At 42.5% G+C, this 16016-nt stretch overlaps 1 protein-coding gene across 1 annotated transcript in view; it reads right to left on the bottom strand.

The window, feature by feature from the left end:
• Window positions 1-15631, bottom strand: part of LOC114495070 (coiled-coil domain-containing protein 162-like) — a 96582-nt gene extending 80951 nt beyond the window's left edge. The window contains 4 exon segments of the mRNA XM_036022602.1: window positions 43-249; window positions 3034-3210; window positions 13490-13610; window positions 15543-15631. Coding sequence (XP_035878495.1) covers window positions 43-249; window positions 3034-3210; window positions 13490-13610; window positions 15543-15631 — 594 coding nt within the window.
• Window positions 15632-16016: the final 385 nt, after the last annotated feature.

Raw genomic sequence — 16016 nt, 5'->3', positions numbered from 1 at the left:
TTCTCTTTGCCAAGGACCCACTCCCTCCTTCTGCAAACCTACGTCTTCCTGGATCTGTGCGCTGCCCCAGGACTCGGGCTTGGCCCGGGCGGGCCACACATCCAGCGCCAGCTGCAGCACGTGTCTCTCCAGCGAGGCCTGTAGGTGTGGTGGGCCTCCTGGAAGAGGTGCTCGAGGGCCCCGGGGATCAGGGAGGCTGGGCCCGGGGAAGGGTGGAACCCCAGCAGATACATATTTTTCAAAGCTGGGCTTAAAAAGAGGAACAACTAGTGACAATTTTACACAATGAAGAATTTAATCTGTCTCCAAAGATATTTGAATTTTAAAATTTTAAAGACCAATAAAACAGCTCCTTTAAACCAGGACATTATTTTTTAAAAACCAGAAATGTCCTCAGAGGCTGTCCAGGGAATGCATCAAATAGAGCGCAACATGCTCTTTGCTTTTATGTGAACCCTTTTAAAATGGGGAGACACGGGAGTTTATTCTAAAAGTACAATAAGAGTAAGATTCTTTAACTGTATCTAGCAAACCAGTCAGCATGCCAGTAATCAATATATAGTCAAATATTTGGAAATGCAGCAACCTAAAAGTGACTAAATATTAAACAAATAATTTCCATGGTTAGTTTCTATTTTCACCATTTCCCCCAAATCTTTATCCACTCCCCCCTCCAAAATGTTAATGGACAAAAACAACTTTTAAATCCTGTATACAAAGGCTGTAAGAGAAAGGGGGAAGAGACCACACCATGCACCAAGGGGGTGACAAACACAGAATCATTCGTGTTTGCCGTAAGGATGTGGTATTTTATAAGTGAGTGAGGCAGAGATGACCAAACGCTCTCTGTGGGTATTCCTTTGCAAATGGAGGACACAGCACAAGCCAAGGTCCTTTCTACGCCTGCGTGGAACTAAACAATAGAATACTTCTTAAGCCTATGCAAATAGAATTCCCTACTCCTAGTTCTTAAAAAATACAAGGAATCCTCGGGCGTGCAAAGAATCTCATCCAGCAAATAACATTTGCTTTTGAGACTCTGCTGACAGGACTTAGCATCCATATAGGCCTAGCATATTCTGCCAAAAAACTCATTTTCTAAACAGTAGATTCTTGCCACGGCAAGCTGCACATACACAGCTGGTGTCCCAAGCTTATTGCCTTGAGGACTGGTAATAAGACTGCACTTCCACAAGACTGCATTTCCTCCACAGACTTTTCTCAGGACTGGTGAAGAAATCCAGAGAAATGTTTGCAGAGGAAATGCAGTCCTGTGCCTGGGGCTCCAAGGGCTCTTTCTCCAGAGACACCTATGAAGTCTCACGGCACCCACCTGGTCCCCAAGATGACACCATAACCACTGTGGCAGTTTCCCACTGAAAGTCTGTCTGTTCTGTCCTGTGGAACACTGTATGCTTCACAAGAGCATAGGACCATGCTTCTGTCATTCACATGCGTGTGAACAGCACATGCCTAGAGTCCTGCCCAGTACATGTAAGTGCTTGACAAACACTTGTTGGATGTGAAAGGCGCTGGACAATGTTTCCACCCATCTGAAGGCAACAGAGAAACTGCAATCTTGAGCCACACAGACAACCTAGGGCTGGCCACCCACTTCTCGGTTGGTTCTTCCTCCACCCTCAAACACTGTCAGGGAAAGCGGGGAGAGGTCATGCTACATACCAGGGGGGTGACAAAATATGTAACCCCTCTGAGTGGTCTCAGGAAATTGAACGTATTCCTTCAAGGGGTGGGGGATCAGTAGAAACCTTTTTGGTGGCATTTGCCAGAAAAAAAAAATTTCTTTTTGAGAAAGCTTTAAGCACATCCAAGTTTCATACACGTCGGCTATGTGGGAGCTCTGATTACATTCTCTGATGGCATTTCAAGCACCACTGCTTGTTTTAGGTCTTCTCAGGATGTAAAGATTCGGCACCCAGTGGCACGAGTTTAAAGTCGACCTTCTATTGCTTACTACTTACAAAGCAAACGATATTGAGGATGCAAGGGAATCCCCCTTCAGTGGCTTTTATTTCTAGTTCTCTCATCTTCCAAAGTACTTGAGAGGTGCTTTATAGAATAGTATTTGGATTTAACGTCATACCCTTAACTTATCTAGAAGATTAAATGTCAAATATCTAAAGACAACACCAGCTCACCAACTATTGTTGATGGAATTAAGTTGTTCGCAAATTATGTTAGGGGGAGTCCAAAATTATTTCTATCCTCTGGATGGCCTTCTTGCCAAAGCCTCAGGACATACTCCCACTGACATTCTATCTAGAAATGTAGCATAAAGGTTAAAATTAGAAGAGTTAAACTTTCCCATGGATGTGAGTTATGAGCCTTGGCATGAGAAAAACATCAGCCCTTTGCATCTCTTCATTGTTTGACCCATTTTCAGGCAGACATAATTTTGAGGATCCTCTCATACAGGAACATGCTGGTCTCTCAGTCTGAGCCAAGGGTCAGCCAAGAAAAGCAAAGGCAGCCAACTTCACCGAGTCTTAGGAAGCACAAGAAAATTTTTTTGTCAAATAATTGACTACAAGGAAACAATTCCACCTAGGCCTAAGGGAGATAAATGTATGGGAACAATCTTTATCGCCTGTTATTTCCTGCCACTAGCTTTCCCCCAGAGGACAGACACCATGTTTGTTCCCTTTAGTGTCCTAAAAATAGTCACAACATTAAAAAATAATAAACATAATTGTATACATCCATGTTGTATAAAGGGGTATGGTTAGTCCTTCCTCCATTACCAATAAACTCTATAATCCATTTGTTGTGGACCATTATATGCAGTTAGGGTTGGAAACCACTCTCTAAGACTGTGGTTATGCTTAGAATTCAACAATGCAAATGAGCTTACAAATAAGCATGCGGTACATGCTGCCCTAGAAAACACAGATTCTGGGCCTACAATGAAAAGAAAACACGGTCTTCAGTTCTGGTCATGCTTTCCATCTTCTTCTCACATGTACTATTTTAAAAGCCAACTGTACTCATGTGCTCATTGGGGATGCTCCTCACTAACTGCAGGTGAAGCCTCAGGCAGATGTATTCATCTCGGTAGGTCTTACTGAAGTAAGGGTGGCTGAGGTAAAACCTTGGGCACCTGTGCTTGGTATCAGTGAGCACTTGTGCTGAGGCAAACCACTCCTCAGGGTCCAACATGTGCTGGTAGGCTTCAAAGTAGCAGTCAAGAAGCTGCAAACAAGGTTGATAGTCAGGGAACAGTGGAGGCTATTGTGAGCATATGTTTGTGATATAGTCTTTTCCATAAGTCAGCTGAGCAACTGCTTGGCTGACTGCGTACTGAGCAACCTGGCACCAAGGAATAGACAAGAGTTACAAGAGGTGACCATGCTATTCACTCAGCTTTTAGTAAATGCAGGTTCACTCAAAGTAGAACATCACCATACATGAATACACTACTCACATTCTAACACTCTAAGAGAAGTATAACACATACACACACAGCAGTCAATGGGTAATAAAGAACCCAAGTCCCAGAGTCTCAGTCTACAAGTCTAGGAGACAGCGCAGTAGTCAAGAGAGTTGTTAGCATCTTGCAAGGAAGGATCTCCAGATCCAGGTGGGCAGCAGAGCAGACGAAGTCCTCAGTCCAGCAGAGCAGAGCATCTGAGACCAGTGTAGCATGGAGTGGCACTCTGGTATGTGGAGTGAGCTCAGCTGTCTAGAAGTTGTCCGAAGCCTGCTATAGTTATATCTTGAAAGTGGCATACTCCACCCTTCTGGATCTCTTGATAGATGTCTTGGCACCCCTGATGCCAACGGTGGAATTTCCCCAGGAGCCCATCTGTGGGTGGTCCTGCTCTGCAGACACAGCTTTTCTGGTCATGTGTGCAGATATCTCAGGTGTGTCTCCTTGCCATATGTGTCTAGTGTGATTTAGGTAGTTTCTCTCTTGAACCAAGTGCCATGACTGACCAGCAGCCATCTTGGTTGACATGAGTGACTCCATTTTGTTTCATATACTTTATACTACCTTCACCAGACCAATGCCACTTTATTGCTCCTGCTCTCTACTGAGGCAGTCCTAGGGCCCAGCAAAGAGGTGAGGCACCACCCACTCCATGCTTTGGAAAGACCCTGGGTACAGGCAGAAGACAGACAGTGCTGAACCTCCAGGTACAGGCCTGGTGCTAGCAGCTTCAGCATCAATGCAATGCAGAGCAATCATTAAACTTGCAGACAAACTTAGGGAGGGCAAGGGAAAGAACACTCTGTCTCCTTTTTCCCTGCTCTCCCCAGATAAAAGGGGGTTATATAATGAATAACATCACACCTAATCATCATAAGCTCCAATCACAGTGCATTCACAATCACTTCATCAAATATATTTACCTTCCAAACCTTTCTCCACAGCCCCATTCCCCACTCCCTTGTACTCCATCACCAAATGTAGGCAGGTGGCCCCTCCCCTCAGTCCCATTTCTCACCCCTTCTCTTTAATAGTCTACCCAAATTTCACCTATGCAGGAATGATGGGGGGCATGGTAGAATGGAAGGCTGAGAGTGAAGGTCCCCCCAAATACAAAGGTATTTATTCCAGACTAGACTCCACCATGAAGGGTCTGGGGTAGAGAACTCTCAAAAGCATTATGGAAGCTCCTTTTCTTGTGGTGTTCACAGCCTTTTCTAAAAACCAAAGAAAGCTTCTACACACTAATCATTCTTAGTGTGGGAATTCAGAGAGAGGTGCTCTTTACTTAGTTTTTACATTTGTCTATGAGCTTAAGGAATTTCTGTTCTGTGTATAAATTCTGTTTGTGTGTAGTTAGTCATGGTACTAACCAGAATAAGCTCTTCAGAGATCACTGGACTGGAATCCCATATAGGAACCTAAGGGCAAGGTAAATAAGTAGTTCTGAATAATGTAATTAGTGTTTTAGAGTTGTTTTAAAACCCTCATTGGCCTTAGACACTCTTACTTTTGGAGACCCTGCCCCACATTATATCAAACACATTAAAATGTACTCACATCCTCCTAATTCCAAAACCAGATAAAGAAAGGAGATTATAGGTCAATATCCTTGATGAACATAGATGCTAAAATTCTCAGAAAGGCTTAGAAAACTGGATCCAGCAATACATTAAAAAGATCAGAAGCCATGATCGGTGGGATTTATTTTGGGGATGCAAGGTTGGTGCAATATCTGCAAATCAATAAATGTGATACACCACAAAAACAAAATGAAGGATAAAAACCCCTTGATCACATTAATAGAGGCAAAAAAAAAAAGCATTGATAAAATCCAGCACCCATTTATGATACAAACTCTCAGTAAAGTGGGAATAGAGGGAACATACCTCAACATAGTAAAGGTCATATATGACAAACCCACAGCCAACATCATCTTCAATGGGCAAAAACTACTAGTGTTTCTCTTCAGGTTGGGAACAAGACAGGAATGTCCACTTTCATCTCTTATTCAATATAGTACTGGAAATCCTAGCCACAGCAATCAGACAAGAAGAAGAAATAGAAGGCATCCAAATTGGAAAGGAAGAAGTAAAACTCATTATTTGCAGATGATATGATACTGTGTATAGAGAACCCTAAACATTCCACCAAAATAACTACTACAACTGATAAATGAATTCAGTGAAATAGCTGGATACCAAATAAATATCTAGTATCAGTTGCATTTTTATACACCAATATGAACTCTCAGAGAGGGAAACTAAGAAAACAATCCCATTTACTACTTCTTCAAAAAAATACCTAGAAATAAATTTAATCAAGGATATAAAGGACCTGTACTTGGAAAATTCTATGACATTGAAGAAAGAAATTGAAAAAGATAGAAATAAGTGGAAGCATGTACTGTGTCCATGGATTGGGAGAATTAACATCATTAAACTGTCCATACTACCAAAAGCAATCTGTAGATTCTATACAATTCCTACCCAGATACCAATGGCATATTTCACAGACCTGGCACAAATATTCCAAAGATTTATATGGAACCACAAAGGACCTCAAATAGCCACAGAAGTCTCGAGAAAGAACAAAGTTGGAGAAATCATGCTACCTGATGTCAAACTATACTATTTACAAGACCATAGTAATCAAACCAGGTTGGTACTGGCATAAAAACAGACACATAGATCAATCGAACAGAATAGAGAGTCCAGAAATAAGTCCACAAATTTATAGTCAATTAATATTTGACAGAGGAGGCAAAAACAGTCAATGGGGTGAAGATAATCTCTTCAATAAATGGTTTTGGGAAAATTGGACAGATGTGTGTAAAAAATAAAACTAGACCACCTTTTTACATCATACACCAGAATAAACTCAAAATGGATTAAAGATTTAAATGTTGTAGGTGGGGGCTGACCTTGGCCTGTACCCCCAGGAAACCCCAGTGCCAACATACCCAGCAGACAGTTACAGACCACGTTGGAGTACCATCACCACTGCCCCTGCACAGCTGATCCTTCACTGTTTATAAGAATGTTCAAGAAATTTATTGAGGTCCTAAGCAGCATGAAAAAGACCTAAGCAGGAACAAAGTATACACTAATTAAAATAAACAACAATTCACAGGGAAACACCAGTAGAATGGATGAAGCTGAGAAACAAATTGATGATTTGGAACATAAGGAAACAAAAAACAACTGCACAGAACAAGAAGAAAAAAGGACCCCCCCCCCAAATAAGGATAGTATAAACAGCTTCTGGGACAACTTTAAGCAATCCAACATTCGTGGCATAGGGGTGCCAGGAGAAGAGAAAGAGCAATAAATTGTAAATCTATCTGAAAAAATAGTGAAAGAAAACTTCCTTAATTTGGTGAAGGAAATACACATGCAAGTCTAGGAAACACAGAGAATCTCAAATATGATGGATGCAGAGGCCCACTCCAAGACACATCATTATTAAAAGGCCAAAGGTTAAAGAAAAAGAGAGACTCTAAAACCAAGAGAAAGGAAGTCAGTTACTGAAAGTTTGCCAGATTGGGGGGCTGGTGAGGGGGAAGATGGGTGAAGAGGTGTGAGGATTGAGAAGCACACATAAGTAGTTACAGAATAGCTATGGGGATGTAAAGTACAGTATAGGAAATGGAGTAGCCAAAGAATTTATACTCATGACTCATGGACATGAACAATGGTAGGGGCATTGCCTGAGGGAGTAGAGGTCATTAGGTGGAGGGGGACAACAGGGGATAAGTCAGGGCAACTATAACAGCACAATCAATAAAATATAATAAAAAGACTTAAGTGTTAGATTAAAGACCATAAAAATCCTAGAAGAAAGCACGGGCAGTAAAGTTTCAGACATTGCTTGTAGCAATATTTTTTCTGATATAGCTCCTTGGGCAAGGGAAACAAAAGAAAAAAATAAACAAATAGGACTATATCAACTAAAAAGTGTTTACACAGCAAAGGAAACCAGCAACAAGATGAAAAGACAACCTACTGAATGGGAGAACATATTTGCCAATATACCTGATAAAAGGTGAATATCCAAAATTTATAAAGAACTTATAAAACTCAACACCAAAAAATCAAACAATCCAATTGAAAAATGGGCAAAGGATCTTAATAGACACTTTTCCAAAGAGGACATACAGACATATGAAAAGATGCTCAATGTCACTAATCATCAGAGAAATGCAAACTAAAACCACAATGAGATATCACCTCTAACTGTTAGAATGGCCATCATCAATAAATCAACAAACAAGTGTTGGTGAGGATGTGGAGAAAAGGGAACCCTTGTGCACTGTTCGTGGGAATGCAGACTGGTGCAGCCACTGTGGAAAGCAGTATGGAGATACCTAAAATAATTAAAGATGGAACTGCCTTATGACCCTGAGATTCCCCTATGTTCATTGCAGCATTATTTACAATAGCCAAACTATGGAAACAACCCAAGTGCTCATGAGTAGATGAGTGGATTCAAAAGCTGTGGTACATATACACAATGGAATACTACTCGGCCACAAAAAGGAGGAAATCTTGCGATAGCACGGCTGGACTTGGACAGTATTATGCTAAGTGACATAAACCAGTCAGAGGAAGACAAGTATCATATGATTTCATATGATTTTATATGTGGGATCTAATGAACAAAATAAACTAACTAACAAAATAGAAACAGACTCATAGATAGAACAGACAACAGCTGTCAGAGGGGAGGAGGAGGGTTGTGGGACTGGGTGAAAAGGGTGAAGGGATTAAGCACAAAAGAAAATAAACCTCATAGACACAGACAACAATGTGGTGGCTGCCAGAGGGAAAGGAGGTTTGGGAGAAGTGGGAGGAGGGTGTGGGGGGACAAATGGTGACGGGAGGAGACTTGACTGGGGGTGGTGAACACACACTACAGTGCACAGATACTGTGTTGTGAATTGTGCACCTGAAGCTTGTATAATTTTTGACCAGTGTCACCTCAATAAATTCAATAAAAAGATAAAAAATAAAATGTACTCACATCCCAATCTAAGTTTTTCTGTAAAGATGTTAAATGATATGTATTATTTTGCTTTTCAAATTATTTGGCCCCGGGCAATACATTTCATTAATGGTTGCCTATGGTTTCTGGGCAGTACATAGCTGGGGATTCTTATGAAGTGAGGAAATCCATAAATTGTTTTCAGATGTAATGAGAAGTTTATAAGTGCTCAGTTAACAAAGTTTTTATATTTTATAGACATGTAGTTAAGCATTTATTGACATCTATTTTGTATTTTCTTTTCTTTGGAGTAATGCATGTTTTTTTTCTTTTTTCATCAGATCTCAAACATTTTCAGTGGTCCCTAAAAGCAATTAGATCCTAGACTCTCAGTCTATATTGCCTGATGGATAAACTGGCTCTGACTAGAAGCTTCTGAACTTTCATTCCTACTGGTTTTACAATGGAACACATTCCTTCCCTCTGCTAAGCCAATCCAATACATCCACCCTTGGGGTTTCAGCTCACGTTATCCCTAGCCAACATGAACCAGTCTTCTTTGACCAGCTCTTCTCATGGAGGTTTCACTCTTCTGAGAGGCCTCGGCTCCTATGGCAGCCATATCACCTGGCTTGCCCAGTGTATGTATGCACTTAATGGACAGTAAGGGGTGAGTTGTTGAGGTTGCAGTTTCTACCAAGCCAACAGCCTAGCACACCTTGAGATACATTAGAGAAAGGGTATGTTTTGCTTTCTTGGGAGTTAGTCTACCTGGTAGTTTGAGGTCAGAAAGTCAGCCCTGTTTGTAAAAAAACTAAAAAAATTTCTAACAGGGGGTGAACCCCTCTCATTGTGTGTAATAGCTAAGAGTGCAAAACACAAAGAATCGAGAAAGTGTAAGCACTTCTTGAGTATAGGAGGCAACTGCATAGAGGGCAAGGGGATAAAGGAACCATGGGCAGGAAAATCATGACTGTCTCCTTCTTGCCAATCATGGCTTCTGAGGCTCCTGGGGAAGGTGAACACTTGGGAATTAATAGCAGAGGAGGAATCCAGGCCTTATTAATAGACATCCATAACTGAGGGTTTCAATGCTAAAAGCTCAAGGAGGGAGGGCCTGGGGCACTGTATTTAGCTTCTGGGTTTTTCAGGATCTCCTTGGGAAATGGTCTAAGGGACTTTGGGTCAACTGAAGGAGGCTAAAAGTTCAGGACACAGGATGTACTCCCCAGGTTAGATGCCCCATATCTTGAGATGTGAAATGAAGGAAGGTGGAGATCCCCTTGCCTTGCAGGGTGACCTAAATTACCTAGTTCTGTCCACAGAGTTCTACTCTAGGATAACATTCAATTATGAAACAGCGGAAGATAAAGCAGAAACAAAGAAGTGACTAGTTGGGAGTCACTCAGTACAGCCTAGGGGGAATTAGGAAAGAAACAATTATGCCCCTAATCATACTGGACTAACTTGAATCATTTTGCTGGGCCAGGGCAATCCCAGGAGTTAGTTTGTTGCATTTGTATTGCCTTGACCTGTTTTTGCACAAAGAGCCCAATTGTTTGGTTATTTGTCAGAAGAAGCCTGGGAGGGTTCTTGCTGGTGACTCAGATCCAGTGACAGCAGGTTGCAGGGGCTAGTGCTCAACGGCCACGCTCACTTTTGTTGTTGATAGGACTGGCAGATTTAGTGAATAAAGACACAGGTCATCGAGTGAAATTTCAATGTCTGATATACAACGGATCCTTTTTTTTAGTCTAAATATGTCCCAAATATTGTCGTATGTTACCTGGCAACCCTAGTTATTAAGAAGGAAAATGTGGCTCTCTTTTTAAATTGATAAGGCCTCTTCAAGCTTCGGCTTCACTCTTGGGAAGCTCTCAGATGGAGGCTTGCACGATTTTATTATAAATTCTTTCCCCACAGGGGTAGGGCTGTGATCTTTCCACCTCACAGGTTCTATTTATTATCTGTTTGCTAAACGGCCCATTTCCATTCAAACTCCAGGCTGGTATTTGTCTAAGAAGTCTTCCTCGCCTGTCAAATGTCACGTGTGTGTGTGTGTGTCAAGGGCCAACTCCCAGGCAAAACAATATGTGATGCAACTGATGGCAGGCCTAGAATATTGGAGAAAATAGAAAAGTAGAATGCTCTCCAAACTTACTTTGTGTATATTATTCTTAGCTTAAACTTGTTTTTAAGGATTTAAGACATTTTTAAAGATACTATTTCAGGTCAAATGAAAATGCAAAACAGAAAAATCAATGCTAGATGCAACCTGTCAACAGAATTTTTTTTAAGTGCTCCAAACATTAATTTAGCTGAAAATGTGTCCTCTGGTGGCTGCAGGGAGAACTAGCCGTTGGTGCAAGTGTCACTCAGGAGTGGGTACAGCTGATGACTGGCTTCTCTCAGAGTCCCTTAATTACCTAAATTCGTGCCAGCTCTAATTTTATGAGCATTTATACATAATATAGTTACTTTAAGGATTTAAGACAATCCAATGTGCTTGAGCAATTCTTAATAAGCTAGTGATTCCAATATAGTCAACAATCAAACGCAGCTGAGGAAACTTGGCAGCAGAACCAGTGCTGGGGGAAATCAACTCCACTCTAGATAAAAATGTGGTTTATCCATTAAAAATAGGCTCTTTCAACAGAATTTCTGATTTAGAAGGCCACGTTTTACAGTTTTGGCACATCTATGTTTCCATGGGGAACTTGTTCTCAGGGTAGAAAGGAAGGAGGTATTTGCAATGATTGTTTTATGTTGAAATAATTTCATGTCCCATAGAAGAAACTAGTGGCTAGTAGCTTAGCACAGACTGAACTTGAGGTTGGAGTGTGAGGACAGAGGTTTGTTGTTTGGTCCACTCTGCCCTTCTGTTCTTCTCTGCCATTGGGTCCGCCTGGAGCCGCCACAGGAGACCTAGAAGCCCTGAGAAGCAAAGTGGGGAGAGAGAGTACAGAAAAGGGGCCTCTTCAGAACTCGCATCTGGACCAACAAACTTGTCAGGTTTGAGGGTTCTGTCTTACAATTAACGCAGCCTTTCCACTTACTACACCGTGAGTCCGACTGTCTCATTTACTCAGCTGCCCTTACAGTTCTGACCGGCAGATACATGCAAACTCCGCAGAGGCCAGTTATCTTCGAAAAGAGGACCAGCTTTCAAAGCCTGGGGCTTGCGCCCTTTAAGCCCAGCCGGTTTCTTTTAAAAACAGTGTCACCTACATCTCTGCGAGTAACGGACCAGAGAGTAGATGAAATGGTAAACCATCTATTCTACGAGAAAAACAATGTGAAGAAAACACAGCCACTTCCCCATCTTGTGACCTCATCACAGGGCACTGTCACCTGGCGTCCACCCCCGGGATCCTTGAAAGAGTCCTACAATGCTGGCCATGACCGCCGGATGGCTGAAACCTCTTTTAGGGGTCGTCCTTCTGGATGTTCACTGTGTCCTACACTAGTACCCATCCTCTCCTAGGTAAAACACACTCCTTTCCACTGGCTTTCAGGACACCGTTCCTTCCTTTTTTTCTCCTGTCTCTTCAGCTACTCCTTGTTCCTCTCATGGATTCTTGTCCCATGATCTTACCCTTAAAAGTAAGCATTACCCCGGGACCCATTTCAGACATCTGTGGCTTTTCTGAGTCATTTTGACTCATTACTGTGGTTCAATTTTCACATTCATACCTCAGCTCATACCTGCTCCTGAGTTTCAAAATTATAGCACTCACAAAACATTCACACTTGGGTTTCTAGAAAACTCCCTCACATGCCTTCTCTCCGAGACTCTGCTACAGCCCTCTCAAGTGCCCCTCCTCCTGCTTTCTGTTTCAGTTGAGAGCCTCCTCCCTGACCCTGAGGAAGTCATTTTAATTTCACCCGTACTCACATGCTCCAGTCTTCAAACCTGCCATTTCCACCTCTGCAAAGTGCTCTCAGGCCTGCTGTTCCTTCCCATTCCCAAAGATTACATCTTTGGTGTGGGCCCCTCCCAACTCTTTGTTGTACTAATAATTGCACTTTTCTCCAGGAGCTTTCTATTCCAATCCATTCCCCACGCTGACACCCACCCAGCTGTGATATGAAAACAAAGCTAGAATCAGGTCTCTCCCTGCTTACTGAAACTCACCAATGGCTGCCCTTTGCTTATGAGATACCTTCTAAATGTAGCAAGGGCTCCAGGCCCTTCACAGGCTGCGCACAAGCCACACGTCCACCTTGTTTCCCAGCATGCCTTCACATCTGAGCCAGAGCAGTCTTCCTGACATTCTCCAACCTCACCATCCCCATTTTATGCCTCCTGATGTTGCTAGTGCTGTTTCCTTTGCTTACGAACCTTTCCTCCTCTGACAGATGAGATCTTACTCATCTTTTAGTAACAAGAATAAATACCTATTCCTCTGGGAAGACCAGCGAACATTTCCTTTACTCCGACAGCCCCCCAGGGGGCAAATCCCTCCCCACACTGGGGTCCCTATGGCTCTTGCATGTGCCGCCAGGTTATAAGTTTTGTTGAGAGATCGGATCAATGTTTATAGGCTAGAAATTCCTTAAAGATATTCTCTTATATATCTATGTGTTCCCAATGCCTGGAATAGTACCTGGTACAGAGTGAACACTTAATGTTTGATGAATAAACTCCCAGCAGTCAGTGATTATCAGAAGGGCCATACTCCACGCTAAGGACACAAATGAAGAGTAGTTTTTCATTTATTGCTGGGATATGAACCATTAACAACAGGATGATGATTAGTAACTCGCTGTTTTATTGCTTTAAATCTACCTTGGTAACTTGTTGCACCAAGCACTCCCTGCCCAGCTACTCTCCCCCACCGACATGTGGCACACGCTCCGCAAGGCCACAGTGAGGTCAGTCACCTTGTCTGTTTAGTAGGCTGAGGGTTATTCCGAGGGGACGAGGAATGTGGATGGAGTCATCTTTCATTCTCACTCAAAAGGGAGCTGCCCTAAACGAGCTACTGAATTTTTTAAAAAATATTGAGTTTCACAAGAATGTTTAGCTGAATTTTGTTTTTTAGGCAAGAAGACTACCTGGTGCTTGTTTTCTAGAAGAGCTGCTTGCCAAGTCCACTGGTCACACAGCACAGCAAATCTGTCCACGCCCACGCGGGCCCAGCTCCAGTCCTGGCCAGTGCTTGGCTTGCTGCTTGCTCTGTGACCCGGAAGAGAAGTGCTGGCAACGACCAGAGCCAGGCCTCTCTCCACGAAGCTATTCCTCTTAGAAATGCACCCTCGGCTGCTCCTTCTCTGGAATGAAAACACAGAATCTGCAATGGGAATCCTAAATCAGCTACACAGCCATCAGCAAAGGCAAAGCCTTAAGCTCATACTTGTTGACTATTAAGCCAACTAGGGTTTTTGTTTTTACTCTATAATTTTAGTTTTAAAAACCAATTTCAGAAATATAACCAAGTTCACTCAACACAAAAGCTTTATTAAAATGTCCTTAAACCTATAATTTAAAAGCAAAGCATACATTTTTCCTTCTCTAAAACCAGGTGGTTTAAAAACAAACCCAGTTTAACCTTCTATTTCAATTGATGCTAGACAAATCAAACGCTTTCAGAGATGTTTTGAAGGTAGTCTTTAACCATGCTAATCACTAATCTAAGTAAATAAATGTAATCATTGTCATTATTCAGCTCATTTTCCCAACTATATTAATGTTAGTTTTCACTATCAATATTATTATTGCTTTAAATGTTTAAGCATTCTATTTCAGAATGAAACATTAACAAGTAAGAACTTTCCAGGGGCTGAAGGCGGAGGTCAATGATTACCGAGTGTGTGCGGGATGCTGAGCACAAGAGAGAGGCTTCGAGCGGGACCTCCTCTGGCAGCAGCTGCGAAGTCCTTCCACAGTGAATGGCTACACTCCTACCAGCTCCGCTGAGAGGTGCTCATGTGGGTAAACGACTGCTATGTGTTTCGAGCAAATTAAATTCTTAGCAGCTGGAAGTATTTACATTGTATTATTAGTTATTCTCCATCAACAAGAACGCTGCATTACTGTAAGGAGAACCACTGAGGATAAAAGCTAAGAGCGGAGGTTCAGTGCCGGGGATGCTGGGTGTCCTCGAGGTCTCCCGTGAGGCAGGTCCCAGACGGCCTGCGGCAGAGGCGGGACAATGAGTTCAGTCCAGTATTAAATGAATTCTGTCCGCGATCTGAAAGGGTAGCTGTCAAACATTCTTCAAGCGGAATTTTATAACAATATGACTATGGATTGTCCTTTATTATAGTCTAATACATTACAAAACAGCATGAACCCTTGCTATATTTCCCTTCAGGTGTTGCGAGATACCTAGAAACCCTAAGTTCTTTCCTAATGTAATGCTAATGCTGTCATATGATTTCAAAATAAATATTCCTACCTCACCTATTTCTAAAATTGGATAAATTTGAGTAGTGCCAGAGGGAAGAGTGAATACAGATTGTGGGTTATTTGATTACCCAGAGTAAGAATTTCTCCCTCTGGGGCTTGTCTTGCATTTTCCTCGCCAGATCTTCTTGCACTTGGTGGTTTTCTGTTAGGAACCCAGGGGTGTCTCTGCTTCTAACTGCCCTTTCCCAAGGTCAATCACTTTTTTGTCACTTAGAAAAAAATCGTTGATTTCCCTTGCTTACTTTGCTTCCCTCAGGGCCCTGTGTGACACTCTCTGCATTCAGTGGGTGATGCAGAAGAGCCACTGGGGAGCCAGTAGAATCTAAGCCACAGTAAAAATTATAACCAAGCCCTGAGAGCATCATCAGCCTCCAACAAACAGGGTGCTTAGGCTGGAGACAGAGCTGTATCACTTCTAATGCGGGTGTGTGTTGGGTGGGGTGTATGTACTTACTGAATTCTCAGGAACTACTGGATACACATTTATATTTTGAGATGGGAGGTGTTAAACCAAGCCCTTGGTATTTTTTTGCTTTAGTTGGTTGACTTTTAAAAATCTGACTTCTGACCATGTCCTTTCTTAGTGTAATGGGTGGCCACAAGCAGCAGTCTGTCCCCAGCTCCTTCAGGTCACTGCTTCAGGTCAAGGCTTCATCATACATGACATGCACCCCGTACTGGTCCTGGGGGTAGGCCTACCCAGCTTCTGTGCTGTAATAGCCGTCCTGGTTCTCCACTTCTGAGAACTCCATGAACTGGGTGCTGTAGACCGAGGGAAACAAAGCCATGCCTGGAAGTTACCAGAGGAGGGAGGGCTGTGTGTTACCAGCCGAAATGGTGAGCAGAAGGCTTATTCTCCCATGCACGGAACTGTAGACGTGCTGAATGTATGAGGAGTTGTATGTAGAGAAAAAGATGTGAGCAAGGAATGTTGGTGGGAAAGGGTAGTTTCTGAGCTAGGTAACTAGCTGATTAAATTTTCCTGACCAACTCAGGATGACCTGGAAAAAGGCAATAGAGCCAACCGAGGGTTAAAGGTGGCCTCTGAGGTCATGATGCCCACGTTCAGGTCCTGGCTCTGCCAGGATCTTGCCTTGGACAAGTCACTCAGTTACCCTTATCCTCTATTTCCTCATCTGTGACATGGGAATGGTAGAGACATGACAGCAGTAG

This window comes from Phyllostomus discolor, chromosome 4 (genome assembly GCF_004126475.2).
Source record: "Phyllostomus discolor isolate MPI-MPIP mPhyDis1 chromosome 4, mPhyDis1.pri.v3, whole genome shotgun sequence".
In the NCBI taxonomy this organism is placed as follows: Eukaryota; Metazoa; Chordata; class Mammalia; order Chiroptera; family Phyllostomidae; genus Phyllostomus; species Phyllostomus discolor.
The sequence above is the reverse complement of the archived record's forward strand: the minus strand, read 5'-3'. Positions and strand labels throughout refer to the sequence as shown.